Below are 27,971 nucleotides of genomic sequence, written 5' to 3'. Positions count from 1 at the left end.
CCTCAGTAGTGACAGCTGGCTCTGGCCGCCCCAGGAGGTGCCTGGCATGGGAAGTTAGGACGAAAAGAGAGAGTGGAGGCGGAGAAGGATCAGAACAGGCTGTGGGGGACGTGGGAATGGGGGCAGACGGAGAAGAGCACCTTTGGGGAACACTCGGGGCTACCTTGTCCAGCACTTGGAATATCACTGTGATGAGCAACTTATGGCAGGTCGGTAGATAGGCATGCCTGACCCTGAGTGACCTTCAGTAAACTGTTCGCACCTGACCCACAATAAATCCTTCCAACCAGGGAGAGAATTGCTGTGAAACGTGTGTGTCTTGTCTGCTAGCTGACAAAAAATCCAAATTCAAAAATAAATGGGCATGGTCCCTAACTGAGCTACTGTCTGTCTATAATTACTGTACACGCTTATGTGGCTCAATGGAGTTTGTGCCAGCTGGCGTCCTGTTACCTGGAGTTCTCAGAAATATTTAGACAAATCAGAGAATATCAGGGTTGGAAGGGACCTCAGGAGGTCATCTAGTCCAACCCCCTGCTCAGAGCAGGACCACCCCCAACTAAATCATCCCAGCCAGGGCTTGTCAAGCCTGACCTTAAAAACCTCTAAGGATGGAGATTCCACCACCTCCCTAGGTAATACAGGTGAGTAAACTGCAAGCTGTTAGTTTTTTGCAGAGATCTCTATTAAGTCAGGTTTCTTGCTAAACTTTACTACCAAGCAGAAGCTAATGGCAGAAAGAGCATGTTCTAGCAGGGTTTGTATTAGTTCAGTGTTTCAGTGGAGTGTCTGACATTTGAGTATATTACCTGTTTCCTAGGAGACAACAGGAAAGCTCATGAACAGCGAAATCCTAGTGCCTGTGCTGGCTGCCACCATGATCACAATTAACACAAATACTGTAAATGTCAAGGGAAGCTAAATATAGTTCGCACACTGAGTCTTATTGTGCTGTTGTCCGTTAGAGCCTTGCGCTCTGATTGCTGCAAGCACATGGCGTGGGGCCTGCACTGAATGTCAAAGCAAAGTCAAGGCATCAGGGATTTAGTTTAGGACGCGCTGTGCAATGGATGTCCATGGTCATGCCTCTCACTTCCACTCGAACGTGGGCAATGGCAGAAGGCCGGGCTGAGATTCCCCGAGCCTGCCACAGGGGCTTGCCGTTTGTACTCCCTGGGCCAGCTCGGCCCCATGGGCCGGGGTGAGATTTACTCCGAGAAGCACTCACCTGGCTTCTCTCCTGGGTAGCTGCAAGCAGATCGCCCTAAATGTATATGGCAGATCCTGTTTGCCAGTAACAGAATCCAGTCGGACCCTCTTCCCTGCCTCTTTCTCACTTCCACCTTCATTCCCATTTACAACGTGCTGGCCTGGCCTTCCCACAAGGCACCACTCTCTTGTCTGAAGCTTTGGTTCCAATACATTTGTTTTGCGGGCTCCTCTTAGGCAATATTTCAATGAGCTTCGTAATGAAATGAAACATGAAAGTGAAAGTTCTGTTCTAGTGACCCTAATGTGGTAGTAACAATAGTATCTTTGTTTTTGCAGCATTATTTTACTGTTAGTTTCAACCATGATAATCAGAAAACCCTGGAGCTGAGGACGGAGGATGCCAAAGACTGCGATGAATGGGTAGCAGCGATAACTCACGCCAGGTATCACCTTCTGAAATCGCAAACACCAGATGACCTGGAGCAGCTCATTTGGCTGCCAGGTGCAGGGCAGCAGTTTCAGAGTCCAGATGCGGTGGCTGTTCAATTCATGGAAAAGGACGGTTTGGTGAAGGGGGCCAAAATGTCGCAACTCTCTGTTGCTTAAACAAGCTGCAGTGGGTCGACCTGGGGCTGGCTCTTGCAAGAGGCCGATCGATCTGAACTCCCGCTGGTGTCATTGGGAGTTGAGGGAGCGCAGCACCTTCATGGGAGCAGGCCCCAGGGAGAAGAAAGGGGTGTGTGCAGGAGGCCCAGTTTCAAACCCTACTGCTCAGGGGGAGCCAGAATTCTAAGGGCCTGATCCTGCAAGCTGCTCTGTGTGGATGGATTCCAGGTAGGTGCACCCACAGGCAGCAGCTGGCAGGATCTGGCCCCGGTTAATAGTCTCCTCTCTCTGACCTGACCGACTGGCCAATGGATTAGACCTATCTTTGGTTTCAGAAAAAGTTACTTAATTTTTGTTCTGATCTAAAGAAAATCTGCAAAGAGCAAAGATGAAAGAACAGCAACGGAGAGAAATAGATATTCAAAGCCCAGGTTTTCCTGGTTTGAAAAGGGGAGTGCAGCTCATGTACAGTTCTTGGGTGGGAGAGTCCATGCTGCCTGCAGCCTGCATCGCTAAGGAGAGGTACCCAGGCGGGGGTGGGGGGAGAAGATGCGTAGTATTTGTGGGATGTTAGATAAACATGTCTGGTGCAGTCTCTGTAAGAAAATCAAGAGCCAGCGTCTGCCCTTCTGCTAAATTCATGGAACTTGACTGGCAGGTGTGACGGGAGAGGGGAATCTGGCCCTGAACGTTTTAATCTCTTTGCCATGTCTCTAGAAGTCACGCTCTCACTTCAGGAAATAGTCTGGGTTTGATCCAGGTTCCGATGCTGAAGCCTCTCACTTGTCAGTCAGTTCTGACTTAGTGTGTGCAGCCAGGCATGTCCACACCCCACGGCAGAGAAGGGCATTGCCTGGTGGAGGAGGCTTCTTGCCTGGTGATAAGGAGCCAGGAAACATTGCAGGAGTGGCCCTGATCCTGCGTAGCTTTACTCACACAAGTAATCTCATCAGAATCACGTGAGCAAAGTTATGCACGTTAAAAGTCTGCAGGATCAGAACCAGCGGAGCCAGATCCCCCGTGACGTAGTTTGGCAAAGCTTTCAGCGAGCCCTTGGCCTGAGTGAGGCTTGCAGGGTCAGCGCTGGCCGAGCTTGCAATGGTACCTGAGCCCCGCCCCCCACAGCGGGTACCAGAGCACAGGCTGAGCGAACTGCAGAGAATAGAGAGCAAGGAGGGAAAGGGGGATGGAAGGGGAGGAAACATTTTAATTGATGTGTCTATATAACAGTTATAGGAATCTTGCTACAGAGCATGAAGCTTTAATGCAGAAGTACCTCCATTTACTTCAGATTGTGGAAACCGAGAAAACTGTTGCCAAGCAACTAAGACAACAGATTGAAGATGGGGAAATCGAGATTGAACGTCTGAAATCGGAGGTAAAGAGCCCAACTGTCCAATGATACTGATCATTCTGAATTCAAAGCAAAAGGCACTGTTGGTTCATTTCCAGTAGGTTACAGGAAACATGCAGGTCAGGTCGCTTGGTCATATGGGTGTATTTATCACCTCATTTATTCTGGCATAAAGGCGAGAGAAATGGACCATAGTCATTGAATGGATGGAGTTACACCAGGAAGTGGATTTGGCCCTATGCGTTTATATTGTCCTCCAGATTCTCCTACTCGGGGTCCCTGCAGTGGATTGTCAAGGTGTTTTCTAGTATCATTGGCAGTCTTGGTTGGTGTAGCTGTGTTGGTCCCAGTATATTAGAAAGTTGCTCACCTTGTGTTTCTAGGGTCATGAAATTTTCGACAGAATCTGCGATCCCATCTGAACGAATGACCCCTCTGGCTCTCCCCTGCCTGCCCCTCGGGTGGTTATATACAGCAGTGCAAAGGAGCTGTAAAACATTCTCTTTTGGGAATTGGAGGCATGCCATGCCCATTTTGCAGTTACTTTGCACAGTTGCCAGTGACCACAAGAGATGCAAGGCAGTGAAAATTCGGCACTCTATTTCTAACCATTAGCGGCAGCAGTTAAGTCTATCAGATGCATGCGTCTGCCTAATGCTTGGAACAGAATGCCTGTTTGGGCTGTATGTGACACATAGGTGAGTGATTTAAAAAGCTGATTATATTTGACAGGCAAAGGTTAAAGCTGGTGGTTTGGGGTGGTGGGTGGAGATGGTATTTTTGTCCATTATTCTATATAACACAATAATTAGATGTCCATTTACTGTGAAAACTTACATAAAGAAGTCAACAATTAGATGGCTAGAGACAAGGAAAAGGAAAAAAACATGAAAATGGATCTGACCTGCTGTTTCTAGGGCCAGGTCAAGCTTTGTAAGTGAATCTCCCTTTGCTATATACAAACTGCCATCACTTTGGTACCTAAATACATTCCGGGCAATTCAGTTAATGAATGCTTTACATTAAACTGACAATTCACTAAGCCTAAGCAAGTGGCTTTAAACAGAGAACAGCTCTGAAAGCATTTCTAAGAGCTGCATTGCCTTTAAAACATTGCAGCTGTGGCATATGCATCCACTTAACGCGCTGTGATTGTAAGTGTGCCGGATACAGCAGGAATAGAGACTATGGAAATTAAAACCTGCAAAACGACAAAACACAAACATTATTCAGCAGAGCACTCCTGAATACCAAAAGGGGAAATCATTAACGTAACTTAGACTGAAGGCAAAAGTCTGGGGGTCTATTATACTTTATATATTTGCCTCTATTGTTAAGAGTATAAACATACGGGTGTATGTTCCCCAACTTGATTGGCATCCCATTAATGATACCATGAGCTGTACAGATGACTAAGAGGAGAATTACACCTCATAAGCTCAATTCCGTATCTCTTGTTTTACCATTTTTAATAGATTTTTAAGCTGATGGTGTTGTAATAATCAGGGTGAACCAGTAGGTGGCACTCTTCCTTGAGCCCCTACTGACTACTGACCCAATCTTACAGCACGGTGTTGGATAACTTTTGGGTGAGTCATAACTGGAGGAGGGCGGGAAACCGTTTTCTTCTCCTGCAAGAATTTTCAAGATTTAGAAGATTTTTCCCATCCCAAATTGGCATGAAAATACAACATCTCGAAAATAATCACAAACCAATGAGCTGAACATTTTTTGGATCAGGTCAATCAGAATGAAACGTTTTAATAATTTCAACATGTTTGGTTTAGATTTTGCCCTTTTTATATTTTTTACCTTTTTTTTTTTTTTTTTTTTTTTAGTAAAAATTATCTAAAATTTCGAAACACAAAGTTGTGCTGAACTGAAACAAAACCGTTCAGTTAGCGAATGTCCAAGTGGGACGTTTTGACAACCTTTAAACTTTTTTAAAAAAAAGGTTCTGATTGGGAGATTGGTTGAAACGGACCCTTGATGGACAATTCCTGACCCAAGGCGCTGGCCAGGAGGGTTGTTAACGATCCCGTGGCAGTGTTCGAGGCGAAAGCGTCAGCCCTGGGATCCTGGTGATTGGGATGCTGGGATACTGATTCTTCCTTTTTACATTTTAATGGTGCTTGATCACAAAAGTCTCTGGGTGCCCGAGCACCAGCACCCCCCCCCCAAAGTAATCAAAGGGACTCCCTCTCCCCCAGGAACTATGCCTGCCCACCTCCCAACCCAGCCTGCCCCAGCCAACAGCCCAAGGACAGAGAGAAGCTTTGGGCCACGTCCTACAAATCAACACACTCTGTCGGAGCAGCGGGGGGAGAGAACTCCATAGCTGAGGGGCTTCTCCGCCAAGAACGCTTGGTCACCAGCTGCCTTGCCCTGAAATCTGGTGCATGGTCGCTCAGTCTTCCCAGCTGAGCCCCGCTGCCTGTGCAGTGCCTAAAGCAGAGCCAGCGTCTCAGCCAGGACCCCGGGCTCTCGAGATCAGTGCAACACTTTGAATTACACCCAGAACTGAACAGGCACGCAGAGCAGCTGGCAAAACCATGGTGTCCTGGGCTGTCTGTGGCTGACTCCACTCTGCAGGGCTGGCAGTGAGAAAAACACACTCCACTCTCTGGACCCTGGGTGCAAGCTGCTGCATGCCAGAGGCAGAGAAGTGAGCTCTTCTGAAACACCGGGATGAGTCAGGCAGAAACGTCCCCTCTGCAAGGATGATCTTGCAATACGCAAAGGGGGAGTAAGCGCCATCCACAGCATCCGCCGTTTGGGGGCAGGATTTTAACGAGAATGTCACCGAGCCCCAATCCAGCAGTTCGCTGCACCTGGGGGGAAGTGCGCCCACTGCAGGACACAAAGGCCGAGCTGACCCTGAGGAGCTCTGGAAAAACAACCCCGCGGTCCGGTTTACGGAGTTGTTGTAATGCAGGCATTATTATTTGCAGTCACCACTTCCTAAGTGTTAACACTTGGGATTAAAAAGAGCTGGCTGGTGTTTAACCCCTGGGCCTGCTAGAGATGGTAAATGAACCCCATTGACCCATCGCAGTTGTTAAATAGAAATACAGCTGTTGCTGCTCTCCGAAGGGCGCTATCCTAATTATATCCATTTTCTGCTGTTCATCTCAGCTGGGCCAAGTTTTCCAGCCCCCCCATCCCTGGGGATTAAGGCCTCAGTGCTAATTATTGACATTTTTAATAAGGCAAATATGGGAGTTGTGTGCAAACCCTAAAATTGGCCAAGGGATTATGGATTAAAAATGCCAAGCAATCAATAATCTAGGAACTGGCCAAGTGTTAGCAGTTAATTAGCACTTCTCTGAGCCCAAATGCATTTGATTTTACCTTGTGGTGTTTTTTTCCCCCTCTTCCGTGTTCTTTGAAGTAGAGATCAAATAATCAGCTTCTGCTTTAATGTGCAAATTCTGCTTCCTTGATTTAAAAAAGGAAGAAAAGAAAACCCAGCCCTTTCCCACCCTGGGTATTAGTCAGATGATGTAAGCCTCGCTCCCAGCTCGGAAAAGTCAGTTCACCCATTAGTTGGTAGGAAATCTGAAATAATTCAGTTTTGTCGTTAATGTGCTGTCTTTGATAAACGCTAATTGTTAATTAATTACGCCGTTTTGCGGCTGGCCCCGTGGCGCAGTTGGCAGAGCTGGGGAGACCTGCTTCCAAGTGAGGCATCTGCTGTTCTGGAGCCAAGGCCCTTAGAACTCCTGGTGCTTGGCCTAGCCAGGGGCCGGGAGCATTGTGGAAGAGATGCTCAGGCCAGATCCTGCATAGTTCTGATGGCCTCCGAGTAGTGCTCAGAGAACGTGAGGGTCCTCAGAACCCCTTGGGAGCGCTCAGCACTTCGCAGGTTTGGGCCCTGAGGCCCCAATTCAGAAAAACGTCCCTGTTCAGCAAAGCGCTTGAGTATGCACATAAATGGAGTGGATTGAAACACATACTTAAAGTTAAGCACATGCTGCAGTGATTTCCTGAATCAAATGCTTCGTGCTAGAACAGAGCGGTGGTAGTCTGGGTTGCTCTGTCTGAACCGCTGCAGCTGGCTGTGCAGTGAAAATTCAGCTGCAAAGCTACCTGTCTTCTGTGAGTCATAAAACAAGGGCTGGAAAGGGAGATTTGAAAAGTAAAAGAGGGCCCCGGAAGGACGGGAAAGAACAACTTTGCTCCATCATGTCTTTCCTTTGAATCAGCAATTCCTTGGTTTGGAAAGCCCCATACCCGTATGGAAAGGCCTGATGGAATTGGATAGAGAATGTTACCACCTTTCTGTAGCATTTGTAATGCAGCCTATAGAAGTCTATTGCAGAAGTGCAATTTCTTTAGGTTGGTTTAAAATTCTGTAGAAAGGCACCCCATTCCGTATTAAATTCTATCCTGTTAAAAATCCCTTCTATAGGAACCTATTTAATTTCTATGGGGACTTACTGATTTCATCCCTAGTAAATTCTATAGGGTTTTATAGGGATATGGAAGAAATGTTTCCTGTTAGGGATACAGTACATGTTCTGTCAAGATCCCAGTTGCCCATGATTCTAACCGCTTTGTCAGAATGGTCTTGGCGCAGTTCGAACCCTGCAGAAGGCCTGTTTTGGATATTCACACAGTTGCCCCCATGTGACAGAAGCTATTTCAATTTCAAACTCTACCCGCCTTCTTCTGCCCCTCCTCTCTTGTCCGGAGATGTTCTCCTCCTTGCACTGGTGACCCCCAGCAACCCAGCGTGTTACCGTTCTGCACCATGGTCACCCTGTTTTCCAACCCTAGTACAGTGCATTGAATAGAGTAAGTTGATCCCTTGTTGGAAAATGTTTTAATAAAAAATGGCTTTTTTTCCAAACCAGGGGATTTTCGTGACTCTCTCTTTTAATTTTAGTTTTGTTCGACAAAATTGAAAAATGTCGATTTTTTTTCAGTTTTGTTTTTTGAATTATGGGCTTTTCTCCCCTCCCCCATTCCCTCTTTTCCTGGCCCGTTTTCAGTGGCAAGATGGGGGAAAGGGGGAGGGGGGGAGGAAAAGGAGAAAGAAAGGGAGGAAGATTAAAAAAAAAAAACTGAAAATTTTTGAAAATGAAAATGTAATAGCCTAAAATGTTCCATCTAAATGTTCATGCGAAATGGTGAATAATTGAAAACTCGTTCCTTTCTGAAAGGTGCAGGATGAAAGTGACTTGGGAATTTTCTGCAATTTCTTCCCACCCCATTTCTTGACAAGCTCTGTCCGGACACTTTATCATAGAGCAGTTGCCCAGTTTTGCATTTGGTATCTGGAAACATTTCTAGCCTAGAACTGTTACATCCTATTTCCCATTTTTTTAAAATATCTTGGATAAAATGTGTTCAGCCTATATTTCAAATACGTTATCCTACATACAACTAGTTTAGTTTGTTGATATTTAGAATACTCTTGTCTTTTCATCAGTGCATCGTTAGTGCTTTCTCATTAGAGGCAGAATCAACATGATCTGTTACATTTGTAATTTAAAATGGAATCAGGGCTAGAGCTCAGCATTGTACCGGAGTCGAATGATTTTATCACACGGTTCACTTCTGGCCCTTGCAGTTACTGGCTGGTGCATGCAGGTCACTGGGGACAGGCCTTAGCTCACACACGTATTTTCACTTCCTGCGCTTGTGCACGGAGCTGTCTCTCTGGACCTTTTGGTCAGCTTGTTTTCCTGTGTGTTTATAGATTGCCTCCTTGCTTAAAGATAACGAGCGCATCCAGTCCACTCAGAGCAGCGCGCCAAATGACGATGACAGCGATATCAAGAAAATCAAAAAGGTTTGTTTGGTCACGTTAAAGACCCGTTCGCAGAAGTTGTGACTAAACCCTGGCGCTGGGTACTTGCTACTGACCTGTAAGGAGCCGTGACGTGAGCACTTGACTTGAAATGTATTTCAGGGAGTGAAGCTTGATCTTTGCTACCTGCTGCGGTGTTGATTGGGCTGGGCTGTTTGACGAGCCGTCCCCGCTCTATGAATTCAGGAAGGGGAATGTGCACCGCTGCTCTGTAAAGCTTTCTGTTAATTGTCTCTGCCTTCTTCAGTACTGACCACTTCTGCTGTTGGCGTGGGCACCTCACCACTCTACTGTGTCAGCGCATAGACGAATAGCCCCATCTTAAATCTTGCCATTTCGGTGTAGTGGGGACCTGTGAAAAGCAGGATTCCCTACAGGCAGAGATTTACAGACTCGGAGATGCTGCAGGGAAATTGTGTTAGAATGAATTCTTCCTTGCAGAGAACAAATAGTCCTTTAAAGCAATCGCCATTTCTTATACAGCCTGCTCCAGTATTTCTAAAGCTGCAAGCAGAAAACGGGTTAAATCTGACCATTGCAGGAGAGCATCGTGGGCTAACTACAACTTGCACAGAAAATCATCCCGGTCTCTCCTTGGGGTCAGTTTCACCTGCACAGAGACCTGGTCCTGCAGTTACTCCACCTCCGTGGAGAACCCCCACTGACTGCCGTTAGCGACACATGTACAGGAGAAGAAGTCCTGGCTCTGCCCCCTCCTGCCCCGCTGGTTTGGGGCTGTTGCGTTGTTGGACTGCCTTTGTTTGTTGTGTAGGAGATTTCAGCCGTAGAACATTGCACTTTCAGGTTTAAGTGGGTGTGACTATGGGCTGGTCCACATTAACCCCCCACTTCGAACTAAGATACGCAACTTCAGCTACGTGAATAACGTAGCTGAAGAGAAGTATCTTAGTTCGAACTTACCGCGGGTCCACACGCGGCAGGCAGGCTCCCCCGTCGACTCCGCGTACTCCTCTCGCGGAGCAGGAGTACCGGCGTCGACGGCGAGCACTTCCGGGATCGATCCGGGATCGATTTATCGCGTCTAGACAAGATGCGATAAATCGATCCCAGAAGATCGATTGCTTACCGCCGGACCCGGAGGTAAGTATAGACGTACCCTATGGCTAGATCTAGATACAGATTTGGGTATGTTCCAGATATTTTTTTATTGTACATACAAGGATCAAAAGCTTTTTGTTTTTAACTTAGCAAACCTGTCTCTGTATATTATTTTGTGTGTGTGTGTGCGCGCGCGCACAAACCTACTGGTTGATCAATGAATTGGTAGATGGATAGATCTGTGTTAGGTACTGGGTAGGTTGGGTATTTTCATATCCTCACTGTCCTGCTGACAGTATGGGGCGCTGTACTTTACCTGTGCAGTGAGGGATCAAGTGTTAATGGGGTTTTCTTTTCATGTGATAATGAGCCTTACGTTCATCTTTGTAAAAGGAGAAAGAGGCGATCGTATGCACCAAGAAAGTGCCTTTCAATGGGTTCTTGTTCATGTCCCAGCAGCGAGGACATACAGAAGTACAGATAACAGAAACCGTTATGTATCAGAGGGGTAGCCGTGTTAGACTGAATCTGTAAAAAGCAACAGAGGGTCCTGTGGCACCTTTAAGACTAACAGAAGTATTGGGAGCATAAGCTTTCGTGGGTAAGAACCTCACTTCTTCAGATGCAAGAGATGTCTTGCATCTGAAGAAGTGAGGTTCTTACCCACGAAAGCTTATGCTCCCAATACTTCTGTTAGTCTTAAAGGTGCCACAGGACCCTCTGTTGCTTTTTACAGAAACCGTTATGTACGGCTCAGCACAAAGCCACATGAACATCATTAGCATACCTGCTGTACAGATGTGTTGTGGTAGAACCTCCACACAATGGTCTGTTAATGGAAGAGCTTTTTGGTCTTTGCACCTAAACTGCTGCATAAATGCTAGCCCAGGCTGACGTGTAAAACCCCTAATGAGATTGTTAATCTGTTAACAGGTCCAGAGCTTTCTCCGGGGCTGGCTATGCAGGAGAAAATGGAAGACGATCATTCAGGACTATATCAGATCTCCTCACGCTGACAGCATGAGGAAAAGGAACCAGGTTGTCTTCAGCATGCTGGAGGCAGAAGCAGAATATGTTCAACAGTTGCATATTCTGGTCAACAACTTCCTTCGCCCGCTGAGGATGGCAGCGAGCTCCAAGAAGCCTCCCATCACCCACGATGATGTCAGCAGCATATTCCTGAACAGGTGAGCGCCGTTCCTGGATGACCCATGCTCAGGGGAAGCTAGCGGTGTCCTGATGGGAATGGGATAGGATGCAAAGGGGTGGGGGGCATATGCCCAGTTCCCCCTCCACAACCGGCTGTGTGGTGATTGCAGGCGCATTTGCTGGGTTTAGAGTGCCTGGTTTCAGTGACTGTCCGACCAAGGAGCACATTCCTATGGCAGGGAGGGCAGGATTGTCAGTGGAATCACTGGACCTGCCATGGGATTTCGGTCACTCTGATGACCTCCTGCAGGCATGGGCAGTGCCCAGCAGTGTTCCTGATGGAGGGGCTCCTTGGCAGAGCTCCCTGCAGCTAAGCATTCAGAGTCGCCCCTTCTCTCAGGAGCAGGGCTTTCAGAGGCCTGGAGAGAGTGGAGGAGTGAGCGGGAGAATATAAACAGATTTTTGGCCCCCTCTTGCCCAGCATGTCGCCTACATCAGGCCTTTCCTGCATGGAACCAGATTTAGGAGTTTCTCCTCTAAGCGGCTCACCTACCCATCCCCCAATCCTTTTCTTACTTATCCAGAAACAACTTCCAGTGTCCCACACTGGGGAGCATGAGGCCAGGTGATGAACAAATAGCTCAGGCCTTGAAGAGCAAATAAATGGAGGAATCAGAGCTTCCCTGATTTGCTATAAGGTGCTTCTCATGCCTAAGGTTTCCCCTCATTTTTGGATGGCTCCAATGCTTACATCAATCCCACCCACATTCCAAGCGTAAAAAAGTTTCCTTATGGCTCTGCTCCCTGCAATAAGGGCGGGGGCCTGGTATCTAACTAGAAAATGTCAGTCAGCTCCCTGCCACAGGCGGAAATCCAAATGTGCAAAGGGTCTGTTGTGCACGGAGGAGCCATACAGTGAAAGCTCTCAGCAGCGACTGTGTATTCATGCACTCATTGAAAATGGGAGGTGCTACGGACTCCTTGTTTTTCAAAAGAGTTGAGTTCTGTGCCGGCTGTTCTGTCCTGAGACAATGGGAAATGCACCGGTCCTGAAAGCTGAAGGAGCTGAGTTAGTTTGCTTTGGTTTCCATTGGCTTTAGGCAAGAGAGCTGAGGTTATCTCTGTATAACGAATGGGTCACATGAGAAAAAGGAACCAGGTTGTCTTCAGCATGCAGGAGGCAGAAACAGAATACGTTCAACAGCTGCACAGAAGAAAAAGGGAAGGAGAGAACATAATAGCTGGGAGAGATGTATAGTATATAGAGAGCAGGTGTAATCGCTCACCTATGGTCTGCATAATGCTCTGTGCTTTGAGAGATGCTGCATGTCAGAGCCACCACGGACTGCACAGAGAGCAATCCAGCCACAGGCCCTGGCTGAGGAGGAAGAATTAAGATGCTTCAATCCAGCCTGGGCCAAACAAAGGCATTGCCAAGTGTGTCACTGCGACACGGCAGGTTTAACAGCAGCAATCCCTGCTGAATCCTGCATGAGGACATCGACTCTCGGACAGATCGTAATACAAAGTCCTGCTCTAGAGTCGGTCTCGCTCGAGAGAATGGAAACCCGCCGTGGCAGATGTCTGCCCGAGGGATGGTGTACGACATCTCCTGTAGCACAGTTCAACTCCTCGGCGGCCGGAATACAAAGCTCTTTCAATGGAGTCATTCCTGGCCCACTCCTGTAAGGTTCCCAGTGGATACGCTCAGTCAGATGTCAGCCCTAGCAGGCCCCTGGTGTGGGAGGGGAAAGTTTAGCACCATGTTACTATTCTCCCCCTCCCTCCCGTCCACCTCCTACTGTACCCCCAAGAAGCTCCTACACTCCCTGTCTGGGTTGTCAGGCCGCCTGAGCGAGGAGGAGAGGGGAGGGATGGAGAAACCCCAAGCCAGCATCGGTGTTGTTTTCCCAAAGGCCCGTCGGAATTCAGTGCTGGTTTAAGGTGCTGATGCCCGAGTGGTCTTGTTCTGGCTATTTACTTTTGCGGATCATGTGACAGAAAACGGTCCGGCGGAAGCAAGGAGAGACGCTGCAGGGCCCGTGAGGGTGCTGGTCTGGTCTGGGAGAGCAGAACTTCGCACTGGCTGCTGTCGGGTTTGTCCCTTGACGGGCTGAACTAACTGACCGAGGGCAAGAAAAATCCCCTAGTGAGTTAAACAGCGAGAGGCCAGCTGAACCGTGCAGGCCGTGCCCGAGAGGGGTTTGGCTTCCTAATTCCTATGAGAGGACTGAGCACGAAATCTGGAGCCAAACCTCAGGACTAGAGGAGATTGCAGCATCCCCTGGGAAGGAGTCGTAGAGGAGGTTGGACAATGGGGCTCTGTCCCCAGAGGTTCTTCAGCAACTGCCACAAAGCTGTGCAGGAAACCAAACCCGCCTCACGGGGGATTTTCCAGGGCATGCCCATGGCAGGCAGTGCTGAGCTCACCCCTTCAGGCCAGCCGGTGCCGGGCTGAATGCTCTGTCAGAGGGAGCTGAAACTCCCTGAAACCCTGCTTTCATCACCGCTCCTGTCATCCAGAAAACCACTCGCTCTGTTGCTATGGCTACAGATGCAGTGTGTCCTTCGCAGCGCTGGAAGTGCCAACCCGGCACAGACTCTCTAGCCTGTGTTTCCCCCCATTAGGTTGGGGCCGGTTTTAACTGGGATTGGATTTATGAGCAGTAAAATACCTGTCCTGGGGTGTTGTGAGGAACACCCCAAGGACAGAGATGGGCCCAGGCGACAGAATTCCAATCCTCACTCTCCCAAAGCTCCAGGTCCATGTGCAGCTGGGGTTTGGCCCGTTGTAGAGAGATGGAGAAGCTGCAGTTTGGCCCTGGATCTTGATCTGAGCTTTCCCAAACTCTGGAACTGCTCACATCCAGGATTCTGATTCAGGACCATCTTTAATTCTGGGCCTTCCAAGATCTATATCAATGCATTGTTAGACCACCCCTTAGCCCCTATGTTACCTTGTTTAGCTCACCTAAAGAGAGTCCCTTCCTTTGGAATTAGTGTTGAGTGGATACTGAAAAATTCAGAGAGCTGGTTCAGAGACACATCTAAACTGATCCGAGCAGCTCCCTCTGTTCCGGGAACCAGGAAATCTCATTAATTTGCTGGTACTTCCCAGTTTTAGGTAACTCAGAACTATACTAAGAAGAGAATTTCCCAGGCTCTTTCTGATTCCAGCTTAAACCAGAAAACGCAGAGCCCTACGGAAATGGGCGAGCGAAAGTTAGCTGACTTTCACTGACCCTCAAAAAGAGTTTGGCTGAGTCAGCAGGGAAGTGTCGTTAGTGTGTTCAGAGGAGCCACGCGGGAGAGTGAGTCCTGGGTCCTGATTAGAGTCCAACTCTGGTGATTCCTTTCTCCATGCAGGACAATGGCAGAACTTATTCCCCGCGCTGCTGGCTAGCGCATCCCACCCCCAGCTCGCTGTGCTTCCCCTCTGGGAAATGCAGTCACAGCTCGTGCTCATGCTGTAAGGAGACGGAGTAGGTTGCAGAGGTGATACAGCCTCAGGGAAATCATCGGACATCAGACTGGAAGGGACCTGCTGGGTCATGAGTCCAGTCCCTGCTATCCAGGGCTGGCTTTAGGGAAAATGGTGCCCTCCCCCCATCACCCCTGGCCTTCACGGGCTCTCCCCCGCCCCGCCCCATCACCTCCGGGCCCCGCTGCCTCCCCCATTGCTTAATTTGTATTGAAAGAGGTGCCAGAGCTCAGCCCCGGCACACATTAAGCACTGGCAGATCCTTGTGGTGCGAATGCCCATTTTTTCAAACCCAAAATACAGACACAGAACCCACAAGTGACATTTCACTCCTGTAATTGTGACACACACACAAATCAGTTGCTACCATCTTCATTCAGACCGGGCAGAGGTGAGTGGTGCGTGAAACTGTCCACCAGGCTCCGATGCCAGCGGGAAGGGAGGGTCCTGACTGGTATCCCCGTCAGGCACCAAGAAGCCTGCAAACACCGCAGAGTGAAGCTGAGAGAGTGTGAAAAACAAGGAGAGCAGCATGGCTGCCCCCAGCAAAGAAAAACTCTGCAAGAGTCACTGAACTAGTGAGATCTGTGTCCGGGGCAGCAGGTCAGGGAAGGCAGCAGGAAGGGGATGGCAACAGTCATTTGTGTGCTGCTGAAAATTAAACAACTCCTTTGCCTCCCTGTCAGCAAAGGAAGATGAGGGACATGTAGCAGGGGAAAGCAGAAATTCCCCAGAGAAGGAAAAAGCCGTAGCAAAGGGGGAAACTCTAATCAGCACCCTGCCTGCAAACTGGGGAGGAAGAGACCTGACAGCTATCCCAAGCCGGGTGCATCCCGCGCTGAAGGCAAAAGACAACAAAAACTAGGCAACCGTAACCTACCTGTGCAGAGGGGGGCAGGGAATAGCAGGAGAACTTGCTTACAATAAAGCCAGGTCCCTGGTACAGGAAAGTACAGACCTGCACATTTGAATTCCGCAGGTGGGATGATAGTGATAAAACTAATTATGGCTGTGTAATGATGCGGTTCTGGCAGGACCCAACTGAGAGTGCCAATTCAGGACAAATTGCTCCAACAGGGCAGTTACAGCCCAAGGCTGGGGTTTTTCCACCTCTAAGGCAAACCAAACCAGCCAGACAAAGAGGACTTTGGTCTCACCCCACTGGCTAACCACAAGTCACACAAGCAATTCCCTTAGACACTCCAGTTTCCCAGTATCACCACCAGTGCCACTCGTTATGGGGACAAATGGTTATGAAAACCAATACCCCAGTAAAAGAAAAAAGGTTCTCTCAATCCCAAAGGACCAAGCCCCAGACCCAGGTCAATATATAAATTAGATCTTACCCACAAATCACGCTGTTGCCAATCCTTTAGAATCTAAAATCTAAAGGTTTATTCATAAAAGGAAAAAGATATAGATGAGAGCTAGAATTGGTTAAATGGAATCAATTACATCCAGTAATGGCAAAGTTCTTGGTTCAGGCTTGTAGCAGTGATAGAATAAACCACAGGTTCAAATCAAGTCTCTGGAACATTCCCAGCTGGGTTGGGTCCTCAGTCCTTTGTGTAGCGCTTCCATTTGTAGCAAAGTCCCTCCAGAGGTAAGAAGCAGGATTGAAGACAAGATGGAGATGAGGCATCAGCCTTTTATAGTCTTTTCCAGGTATAAGAATACCTCTTTGTTCTTACTGTGGAAAATTACAGCAAAATGGAGTCTGGAGTCACATGGGCAAGTTCCTGCATACTTTGCTGAGTTACAAGGCGTATCTGCCTTCTCTTCATGGGTCAGTTGTATAGCTGATGGTCCTTAATGGGCCATCAAGCAGGCTAGGCAGAGCTAACACCAACTTGTCTGGGATGTTTCCCAGAAGCATAGCATAAGTCTGCAATACAGACAGTATAGAGTCAATATTCATAACTTCAACTACAAAATTGATACACACATATAGACAGCATAATCATAACCAGCAAACCATAACCTTGTCTTAGACACCTCATTTGACCCCCTTTTTACAAGATTTGGTGCCACTACAGGACTTTGGTTGCGACCATGTTCTATGTGGTTTCAGATTATATCAATAACGTCACAGGCTGTAATGGTGAAGCACGTAGACTGATGAGTTAATCAAGGTCAGTCAGCTCTGAATCACAGGAGGGAAATCGTAACTAATTGATGCAAAATTATTTTGGGGTGCTTTGATAGAGAGTGGAATGGAAACTGGGGAAATCTACGAAGCAGGTGCAAGGTCAAGGCCCACCTGGGCCACCGTGCAGCCTTCTGCTCACTTGATCATTAAATGAAGAAGAGAGACAAGGCAGTGACAGAGCAGAGGCTAGGAGCAGCAGACAGAGGCTCAAAGAGGGTGTTAGAGAAACTCGACAAGCCCCTGCCGCTCTGCATATCATTCCCAGCCCTCTCTGGAGGGGACCAGCAGCCAGCCGGACTCAGGAATGGCCCCAGTCGAGGTGCACGTGTGGTGCACGTTTGGTATCTTGCTAGGGCGTGGCTTTGGGCGGCTGCCCTCCACCAGGGAATCCGTCTCCAGATTGAAACGGAGGAGGCCTCTTGCTAGTGCACAGTTCCCTTGTTGTACACGTCCCTGGGTGTGGTGCTGGCTGCTCGTTTTAAATCTGCCCTGGGATGATCCTTCATTACAGGACTTAGGAGACTGTTCACGGGATCCTACATCTCACTACTGGGAAACGTGACCTGCTCTTCGGCTCACCCTCTCCCTTTCTTCTTCTCACCCCACTGTTCCCACTAATCCTTCCCCTCGTCCCATGCTGAGGAGTTTCTCTCCATCTGGCACTCTTTCAGTCTCTCCTCATCAGCCAGTCCAGCCAGTCTCCTCCTCATTTCACGGTGCTTCTCTGGCCTCCCCCCATTAGAAGTGCCAGGATTCTTAAATTATTAGTTAATTGGTTCTCATCCGTCTCTCTACCTTTTGGTTTATCTTTCAGTGAAACCATCATGTTTTTGCACCAGATCTTTTATCAAGGCCTGAAAGCAAGAATATCTAGCTGGCCGACGCTAGTGCTTGGTGAGTAGCTGCTGTTTCTTTATTGCATGTTATTCTTCACTCTCATTAAAGTCTTGCCTGTCCTTCCTTCTAATAAACGTTACAGTGGTTCTCTCTGATCTACATCACTGCAGTGAATTGTTGCTAATTGTTGTGGTAAGGCATCCATTTTTTTCATTCATGGGGAAAATACCCCAAACCAATTCTAGTCTGCCATGCAGCTCAGGTTTTGTACTCCAGTGACCTGACTGGCTGACCTCATGGGACTTTTCTTGATTCACAGAAGAGTTTATCGTGATGCCGAAGGTTCACACACAGTCCGGATGGATCCCCCAGTTAAAGCTCAGAGATTTGCCAATCCAGCACCTCCTTTGTTGCCTGTTCCATCCCCAGCTCTGCGCAGTAGTTCTCAGACAGGGAGCCCAGTCTTGACTCTGCTGTGAAGCTCTCTTCCTGTGGTTTTTGTGGGCACTCAGCCAGTGCAGGGTAACATGCTTCACCCTGCAATGCCATAGGAAACACGCGGCAGGCCAGGCTTTTCCTCCTGGAGTGATACAAGTCCCAGCACTCCCGCGTACTGCCTGATGCACCTTTAAAGGTGCGTGTCCCTAAACCAGAGAGCTCAAGGGAGGCCAGTCAAACTGGGACTTGGATTTCCTTGTTGTGCAAATGCCCATTTTTTCAAACCCAAAATACAGACACAGAACCTACGCGTGACATGTCACGCCCGTAAATGTCAGACACAGACACAAAGCAGTTGCTACCATCTTCATTCAGGCCAGGCATAGGTGAGCGAACCTGTCGGCCCGGCACCGATGCTGGAGCGGCCAGAGCCCGTTCTGAGTGCGAGGCTCTCGTGCGGCGCAGTAACCTGCTCGTTGCCTGCTTGCTTACAGCTGACTTGTTTGACATCCTGCTGCCCATGCTGAACATCTACCAGGAGTTTGTGAGAAACCATCAGTACAGCCTGCAGATCCTGGCCCATTGCAAGCAGAACCGTGACTTCGACAAGCTGCTGAAGCACTACGAGGCCAAGCCGGACTGCGAGGAGAGGACGCTGGAGACCTTCCTGACGTACCCCATGTTCCAGGTGACACATGGCTCACGTGGCCGGTGCTAGCGGGCCATAAAATGCAGCGAGGAAACCTCCTGCTCCCCAGATCTGTTGAGCCTCCTGGGCTGTGCTTATAAATAATCTCTCAGGGCAGTGGAGAAGGAGGGGGCCTGGCTGGCTGGCTGTTTAGAAGAGGAGTTCGCTTGGAATATTCCGGGCCATGAAGTGACTGGCCAAACGTAGGCTCAGCCACTCCTAGCCTGGTCACAGCCCAACGGGCTCCCTCCCTGCCGATGGCCACTCACACCCTGAGTGGGGGCAGGGATGGCCCCTAGGTTGGTTTCCTAGCCTCCCCCCTCCCCCAGCACCACAGACCATTCTGGGGTCGCTCTAGCCTGAGCTCAGGGGAGTGCCTCAGCCTCTGCCCCTCCTTACAAGGGCACTGGAGACCTGGCAGTGTGAGAGCCCGACTCCCTCAGTCGGGAAAGCCACAAACGGCTTGAAACCCTCGGCCACCAGGTAACTAGTCTGTTGGACTCTGAGTTACTCCCATCGCTGGGTCCCTCTCCATTCGCCCACGGCCTCCGGCTGACCCCCCCAGAGACCCCCGGGGGCAGAGGCAGCAGAGCCAGCCAGCACTCCCCGGCCGGGGCAAGCCTGGAGCTCCTCACGTTACTGCCATACTCAGTGATGGGAAACAAAGTCCCTGTAAGTCTCAGCGTCCCTAAGCGTGTCAGAGACCTTGGCAAGCGGAGTACACGTGAACGCGAGAGCCATTCTCGCTTGCCCAGACACGGGGAATAACACGGCTTTAGAACCACCATCCTGCGAGCCCCCTGCCCACCACGGCTGAAGGTGGGGCACAAGGATTATTTTTGAAACGAAGCCTCCAGCTGAAACTTGTGAGTTCCAGAAAGACCAGGGTGAGGCCCAGTTAACCAGTTAAATGCTGGTACCTGAATTACAGGATATGAACCTGAAGTCTGGTCAAGCTGGGCTTGGTGAAGGACCCCAGAAGCTGTGCCGGGGCAGGACCTGAGCCTGTGCATGGGAAAGGGGTCGCTTTCCGGAGCGGGGCTCGGTGCAGGACTGGATGGGTGGGCGCTCGTGGCTTTATGGAGCAGCACAAAGAAGTTTGTAGAGGTTGAGGACCCAGCTCAGTTCACTTTGTACAAACCAGTCGTCCTCACGTCAGTGTTAATGCTAATTTGCTCCCGCGATTGTTTCCTTCCGCTGACCCCGATTTCCGGTTTGCCTTCTGACTCAGATTCCCAGGTACATTCTGACGTTACACGAGCTGCTGGCGCACACGCCCCATGAGCACGTGGAGAGGAACAGCCTGGACTACGCCAAGTCCAAGCTAGAAGAGCTTTCCAGGTCAGAACCGTCACGCGTTGATTCCTTCTCCTTCCAAGGAAGGCTCTAAAAGCTCTGTGCCGCGGCAGCGGTTCTTGTCTCCGAAGAGCAGGCGTGGTGGAGACGCAGGGTGCATGCTGGGAGAGGGGAAGGTGTGTTCCTTTTGAGGTGAAATGTCGGAGAAACTAAGGGGAAGTTGAATCCTTACGTAGTCATTTCCCTGCCAAATGCGTGAATATCGTTCTGGCTTCTTGCTCCATGAGGCCATCCATGAACTTGCTGAGTGTGTCGGCATTGCTTGGTGGCTCTGTGGTAACGTCTGCCAGGGGGAACAATGGGGAGGAGTATCTGTGGTGCACCAGGTGCAGGGAAAGGACGGGTCCAAGATGGCCTGGGTTATTTTAGGTTCAGACCTTTCCTTTGAACAGCATCATGCTCGTGGTACCAATGCTGAGAAACACTGAACGCTCCTTCGCCTGCGGGTGCCGAGGTTGTGAAACTACAAACCTCCCAAATGGAACCGAGCACTCACGTCACATCCCGTCGTTCTGAGCTCTGTGATGTCCAAATCAATGAATTAGGTCCCACCTGCCTCCCCTCCCAGAAAAGGAGAGAGTCCACCTAAAACACGGTAGCTCTGTCCGGACCAGGACAACAAGCTGCTGCTGAAGCTGGTGTCGGTGTCGATTTCCCCTGAATCAGTACTGAGAACAGGGCGAGGGCAGGTAAATCCGTTCCAGCAGCACTTCAGAAAGTGTCTCCAGACGTCGCTAGCATTCACACCCTTTCCAGTACTGATCTGGGGGGAACCGGTGCTGAAATCCCTTTCCCAACACTCTCCTGCAGACAAGACTGAGGAGTTCGAGCTCGCGGAATCGTTGCTGCATGGAAGGGGTAGGAACCAGAGCCATTAAATCCCCTGGGACCCAGAATTTTTCATGCAAATCACAGGGCTCTGTGCGGGCTGTGCCTGGAGCCAGTCACATGGGATGCCAGCCCGGCAGCATCCTTAGTGGCTCGAAAATGAGTCTGCTTTCAGGTGCACGCCTGCACAGAGGGGCTTTTTCTCTTCTTTCCAAGTGCAATGTGGAAACACTCACATTTCAAGTGTTTTCGGGTTCCTTTTGAAAAATGCAAATGTTGTTAGCCAGTTCCTTGCGACAGTGCACCGACCTGATCTGAGTGTTGTCACGTGTTGCTGGCACAGTTCAGCCTGCACCATTTCTTCCTCCTCTAGCTGTAGAATCAGCTGATGTAGGCCATGCTGTGGGCAGAACCCAGAACTGCAGGACTCGTATGCAAAATGCAGAAAGCCTGTCTCTGGCCCTGACCCTGCAGCTGGGCCCACGAGCGCAGACCAACAAGCCTGTGTGGAACCTAGTGGGCTCTGGGGTCCAGGTAGGACCCAGAGCCAATCGCAGGATTAGGGCCTATATATTTATCTGCAGTCTGTGCTCTGTCACTAGCTCTTGCAGTTAGGTATCACAGGTTGAGTATGTTGAGGTATTTTAGGCCCTGATCCAGCAAAGCACTTAAGCACATACTTACCTGTAAGCAGGTGCTTCTCCTCACTGACTTCAGCGGGGCTGCTCGTATGCTTAAAGTTAAGCACACACGTAATTGCTTGGCCGGATCAGGACCTTGACTCTGAGTCAGATGGGTGAGGAGCTCGCTGGCGTGGCATGTCCGGCAGCCCCGAGACCGGCGCCACAGGCTTCTTCTGATTCGTTGCCTGGCTGTTGGAAGAGTTCGTACCGAGCACTGCGCTTGCCTGTCTGCAGAGCACGTCTGGAATAGGCCAGCTCCAGCCAACAAGGGCTGCCAAACGGGAGTGGTTTTGAGTCAGTGGGTTTTAGCATTTGTAATCCATAACGAGTCGGTCGGTAACGAGGCGGCATGGCGGAGCATCAGTCAATCGGCTTCTTAGGAGAACGTCCCAGTATTCCTGGCAGTGCCGCCCATGGGTCAGGGTCTAAAAGAGGCTTTCGGATTGTGGGGGAACCCCAAGAAGTGTTCTTGGGGCTGGGGGGTTTCTAGCCTCGTCCTGTTCATGGTGTGATGATGTCAGGGCTTGCCCTTCCCTCCTTTGTCACGTCTCACAACACCGCCGTGCTCTGGGCACAGCTAACGAGGTGCAGATCGGAGCTGGGCTACATTTTTCAAAACGTTAAATTTCAATGAAATTTCAAATTGTGGGGGAAAACCAGGAGGAAACATTCCCCCAAACCACATGAATTTCTCCCCTTTTTTCCAGCCGGGTCTAGTGGAGACGCAGTGTGACGCTGTTCATGGACAAGCCCAGGGAAACCCCACTGTGAGTGCCTGGGGCAGCGAAGGGGACCTTGCTCCTACCGTTGTCCCAGGGGCCTCTGGACTGATTTCTTTGACAATAGGGACCCCTGAATTCCCCGTATCTGGTACTTTCCTTCCAGAGGCTGAGACGTGAAGCATTCTGCTCTAGTCTCTCCGTTAAGTCCTATCGCAGCACACCGCAGCCGGGGCGATGAATCCCTTACACTGGCGCTGAGTTCACCCACACAAAGCATTGCCACCCCTCCACTCAGTCCCGCAAGGAGCAGGAAAGCGAGACGTGGTTTGTCGGAGGGCGAAACGGTGGCCACTGCCGCATTCCCAGAGCACCGGATGTTCCGGTGCTTCCCGGAAGGGCCTGCCAGCGTGACCCCGCCCCTGCCAGCATGACTTCACGCATGGGACATGTGAGGTCATGCCACACAGAGGACACCATTTTGAAGAGCACCTCTCGCCCCGTGCCTGCATGACCTCGTGCACGAACAGTGTGTGAGGTCACGCTGGTGGGGGCGGAGCCGCGCGCTCTTGAAAATGATGTCATCTGTCTGATATTGGGCAAAACTACGTCTAGTTTTGTCTGTACTGGACAGGGGATGAACCATAGGGAAAAAAGGACCCTCTGGCTTAAAACCAGACACATGGCCTGCCTGGGGAGAGGTCATCCAGCCAGACGGGGGAGTTCCCAGCAAGAATGGAAATTCAAAAATCCGCCAACATTTTTATATTTAGAAATGTAGCAACTCCAGATGGATGTGTGTTGTCTCCTAGCTCCCAGGGTATATGGCTGTATATAGGGGGCAGTGCTGGGTTCTCTTTGCCTTCCTTTATATCAACTATGCTTAATGCAGCTACTACCAAGTGTAACAGCCACATTGCCGTCTTCACCAACAGTTCTCCGGCAGAGTTCACTGTCTCCAATTGTCTCTTCTCCTCTTTAGGATAATGCATGACGAAGTGAGCGAGACAGAAAATATTCGAAAAAATCTGGCAATAGAAAGGATGATTATTGAAGGGTGTGAAATTCTCCTGGACACCAGCCAGACTTTTGTCAGACAAGGTATAATGTTTACACCTGTATAGTTCCCTCCTCCTCTGTCCATGCGATGCATTGTGCTGGTGAGCTGCCTGGCTCCAATACTGGGACCAGTGCCATTATCCAGCGCGGAGAGCTGTAACATTAGAAATAGGGACCATTCGTTCCTGCTATAAACCTACTTGTGTGCGGACGGTCTCCGTTCCTGGATTGCCCTGCACCACTGAGCGGGCACCTGCGTTATAGCATGAAATGGTTTTCTAGTGCCAGATATTGGGCTGGATCCTGACTTTCTGGTGACCAGCACCCAGGGGAATGCCTAGGGGTGGAGAGTCAGTGTAGCCCCCAGCCCCGTGGAGTGGGCATGGCCTGGAGAAAGGGGCATGGCCAGGGTGCTGCTGCTCTCTGGCAATCCCCCATGGTCAGACCAGCCATTTGGTAGCTTGTATGCCAGCACAGCTTACAAACGCTGCCCCCCAGGGCTGGGCCAAGCATGGAGGGCTGGCCCTGGCCTCCTAGTAAGTGTTGCATCCCGTGAAGGACGTGGCTTTGTACCAGGGCCATTCCCCAGAGAGCTCGTGGTGGATGGATCCCTCCCTTTGTGCCTTTTCCCCTGAGGACTAATTGCAGCCTAGGTTTGGGTCCGCTACGGTGAGCTGCTGCTGTTCTCCACGGGGCTCCCACAGAAACTTCCTCTTAGCGAGGGACAAGCCAATGTATTCGGTCCCTGCCCTTAGATGTAGAGAAGAGGAGCTCCAGCAGGCCGCCGAGGGCCCCCTTCCCGCCACGTCACGGCCCGGAGGTCCAGTGACAGGAGGCGGTCGAGCACGCTTGGCTGGAGGGGCTCGGTGCCTGCGATGGAGGGAGAGTCTCTGCACGAGTCTCCGTACGGCACCACGCGCACTGTGGCGTGTCTGGGTGAAATTCACTTTGCCTGCAGCAGAGGCATGAATGACCTGTGTGGCCAGTGTGTGCGGTGGGGTGAAATCCCCCCCATGCCGCTGCAAGGGTCTGGGGGTCCCCACACTGGGCTGCTCTTCCAGCTCACGGGTTGCTGCTCTCCACGTCCCTTGCACAGCGTGCTGGGGCACTGGACCCACCTCTTCTCCCTGCCTCCTCAGCTCCTCCGTGGTGTGCAGGGCTGGCGCACAGACCGTCCTGCAGCACAGCGGGTGTGCAAAGCCCCCCTGCATGGCTCCTCCACCAGCCGTGCTCCCCGGCAGCCCCACCATGGGACCTTGGGGGTGGGAAAGTCGGCGTGGGGGAGTCTCTTTGTGTGCCAGGGCTGCTAACGGAAGCCTTCGTTTGATCCGCTTTCCTGGTTCACAGCCGTGACAGCTGGGTCTTCCTGCCCTGCGGGACCTTTGGGAAGCACTCTCAGTTGCAGCACATGGCTTCCTGCCCGAGGCATCCGGCTACTTTATTCACCAGCTGCCCGGCCAGCCTGACTCTCATACCATGTGTCTGAAACAGAACTGTGCCCCTGCAGCCCAGAGGATACGCAAAGGGCCAATCGTGGGGTTTTGTCCTCAACAGGTTCCCTCATCCAAGTGCCGATGTCCGAGAAAGGGAAGATCACCAGGGGGCGGCTGGGCTCCCTGTCCTTGAAGAAGGAGGGCGAGAGACAATGCTTCCTCTTCTCCAAGCACTTAATTATCTGCACAAGAGGCTCAGGTGGAAAATTACACTTAACCAAGGTGCGAATGGCAGAAAGGGGCAATTCTCTCACACTCGTGCAGAGACGAGCCCAATGCGGGGGGTCACCTCGCCCAGCAATCCCCTTTGAAGGGTTGTTTCCCTGTGGGAGCTCAGTGTGACCCGTCCGCCCCCGCTGATGGGCAGTGTTGGTTCAGCAACGCCGGCATTCAGCTGAAGATCATGGGTGGAATTTGCAACTGGCCTCCAGCCAGACCCTATTTCCCTGCTCCTCCTTTTGAATGAATAACTGACTGTGTGCGCAAAATCCACCTTTAAGTGAGCAGCTGTGAGTGCAGAAGCAGACAGTGGAAAATGGCGGGTGCACCTGATACTTTTTCCTAGAAAGCTTTAACCCCACCAGGCCTTAAAATGAGCGTCACTGCAGCAGGAGCAGTTCCATGGCTTATCTACTGTGGGACTTCAAAGTCAGCCATGCTCCAGGGCGACAGCTCTCCGGGCGGTGTTGTAAGAGAGAAATCTGCCAGGAGGAGCCTTCCAGCCCCCCAGAGCCTTGTTCTCAGAGTGCGTCATTCTGCAGCGGTGTGGGACGTGGATAGTCCATGGAACGCTCTCTGAGAACTGCTGCACTCTAGACTCCCAGTGGGAATTAGGGACCTGAATACCTTTGAGGAGCTGAACTTCTGTGTCTGCTGAATGGGGGGACTCCAGGAAGTCAGGCCTGCCAGACTAAGCCTTTCCAATGTCCTTTCAAACTCAGGCGGTCTGGAATGCGGGTTATAGTCTGTCTTATTACCGTCACCTTTGCAGCTCCTAAAAACGGAGGTTTCTTAAGGTGCCAATTTCCCTCACATAATTGTAGCTTTGCAGATGGCTAGATGCATCAAACAGGGCAGTTCAGTGTATTGCATGTGATTAGGACATCCTGTCACTTACGGAATGAGCTCTGTGTCACATGCTAAGATAAATATTACAAGTTCTCAGCAAGAGAAGTTATTTGTGATTTGCTGCGAGAATACTGACAATCTATTCAGTGGGAAACTTTAATTAGGCCTAAATTTGTACATAACACTTACAGGCTTTTCCAATCCATTCCCAAGACTCTCACATTTGTCTGTGGATGTTTTGCAGTTAATTGAGTGAGAATCTTAGAAAAATGGCTCTTTACTGACATTAAATTACCAGTTTGAAAGATTACAGTCCATGGCAAAGAGTTGCTGATTATCACAACAGACTTTGGGGAAACTTAATTTACTTTGCTTATTAAATCATTTATAAACAAATTAGTTTGATCAGCAGTACAGGGAAAATTGCAATTTCCAAGCATGTAATTACTTATTTTCTACCAGTCAAAACACTGAATTCATTGGCAATAGAATCTGCTTTCAAATTGTAATAAATAAGGCCCTGATCCTGCAAGCACTTGAGCACATGCTTAACTTTATGCCCCGGAGTCCTCCTGTTGGGTTCCTGTTCGCAGGAACTGGGGCTTAAATGACTTCAATTGCGAAAGTGAAGAAGATCGACAGATCTCCCCCTGGCTGCGCCTCCGAGGGGCTTCTGCAGAGATTGATTGAGGTGTGCCTGTGCGAGTTCACATTTCTTCCCTCTGGGGCTGTTCCTCTCTTTCAGAACGGCGTGATCTCTCTCATCGACTGCACCTTGATGGAGGAGCAGGAGAGCACTGATGAAGAAAGTAGGTATCAGCTGGAGCTGGGCAAACCCCCCCCCCCCAAATCCCTGTCCATGGTGCGAATTTAAAAAGGAATTCCCTTCGGGCACATGCTAGCCCCGGGTGCGTTCCTTGGAGCTCTCCTCATGCGCCTGCTAATGGAAGGAGACATGTTGGAAACAAGAGTATTGGCCCTAGAAGTGGCGTGTTTGATGTGGGCTTGGACGCTGCCTGACCCAACAAGGGGGCAAAGTCTGCGAAACCCTTCTCAGAGCCAGGACCCAGAAGTGTTAGAAAAGACCCATAAGGACTGACCATCTGCTTGCAATGAGGATTAAGGGCATGTGCAGTTAGGTTGTGTGTATGTGATGCAAGAAAATGAAATCTAAATTCTGGGCCCAGCCAGTAACTCAATCAACTCATTTTGCTCCCAAGGCAAAACCTACACCCCGCAGACAGAGAAAAGGGTTAAATGGCCCAACCCTGCTTAGCTGCTGCTTCCCCCTGACCTGCCACCTGCAGCTGGGAGATTCCAAGCCCAGATGACTTCTGAGGCCACAGTCTTGATTACAGGAGTAATTCTCATTGAACCAGGACACAGAAGTCGTACTCTGTGACCCATTGCAACCAGCCAGCACTGCTGGAGTTTTCATGGCAGTTAATGGCGACTTGCAGGGAGCTGTTTGCAATCAATCCATAGAGGGTAAAACCAAAAGTGCAAACAAGTTGGTTGAGCCAATTCAAATAACAAATTCAAGGCAGTTGTGATCCAGTGGCAGACATTCCATAAGCAGAAAACAAGGTGACATGAATCAAATACATTATCTGCCATGAACAAAACAGATGCACATCTCTGCAAATATAACTAGGGTGACCAGATAGCAACTGTGAAAAAACGGGACGGGGGTGGGGGGTAATAGACGCCTATATAAGAAAAAGTCCCCAAAAATGGGACTGTCCCTTTAAAAACCCTAAATATAACCTTCCAAAGGTGGCCAACCTCGTCACGCGCTGCAGTGTGAATGGTCTAAGAAAACCAGGCTGCTGTAGGTGTGCAGCAAGCCCTGTCTAATTACAAGCTTTGTCATGGAAAACCCAGGTTGCTATTTTCCGTCCTCTTTAAAATCTTCCTCATAAAAATCAGAGCTGTGTGGCCCAGCTCCGCCCGCCCGAGACAGATGCACACCTGGCT

General features: G+C 50.1%; 1 protein-coding gene across 1 annotated transcript in view; it reads left to right on the top strand.

The window, feature by feature from the left end:
- The window catches only part of RASGRF1 (Ras protein specific guanine nucleotide releasing factor 1), an 89,755-nt gene that overhangs the window by 23,081 nt on the left and 38,703 nt on the right, over nt 1-27,971 (top strand). Inside the window, exons 2-11 of the mRNA XM_065412236.1 lie at nt 1,549-1,655; nt 3,049-3,196; nt 8,877-8,969; nt 10,980-11,233; nt 17,640-17,719; nt 18,595-18,788; nt 20,020-20,129; nt 23,357-23,475; nt 24,988-25,148; nt 26,740-26,803. Of these exons, the coding sequence (XP_065268308.1) occupies nt 1,549-1,655; nt 3,049-3,196; nt 8,877-8,969; nt 10,980-11,233; nt 17,640-17,719; nt 18,595-18,788; nt 20,020-20,129; nt 23,357-23,475; nt 24,988-25,148; nt 26,740-26,803 (1,330 nt within the window). The remainder of the gene's footprint in view (nt 1-1,548; nt 1,656-3,048; nt 3,197-8,876; nt 8,970-10,979; nt 11,234-17,639; nt 17,720-18,594; nt 18,789-20,019; nt 20,130-23,356; nt 23,476-24,987; nt 25,149-26,739; nt 26,804-27,971) is intronic.

Source organism: Emys orbicularis, chromosome 10, assembly GCF_028017835.1.
Source record: "Emys orbicularis isolate rEmyOrb1 chromosome 10, rEmyOrb1.hap1, whole genome shotgun sequence".
Classification (NCBI taxonomy): Eukaryota; Metazoa; Chordata; order Testudines; family Emydidae; genus Emys; species Emys orbicularis.
This window is presented reverse-complemented; position numbering and strand designations above follow the sequence as displayed.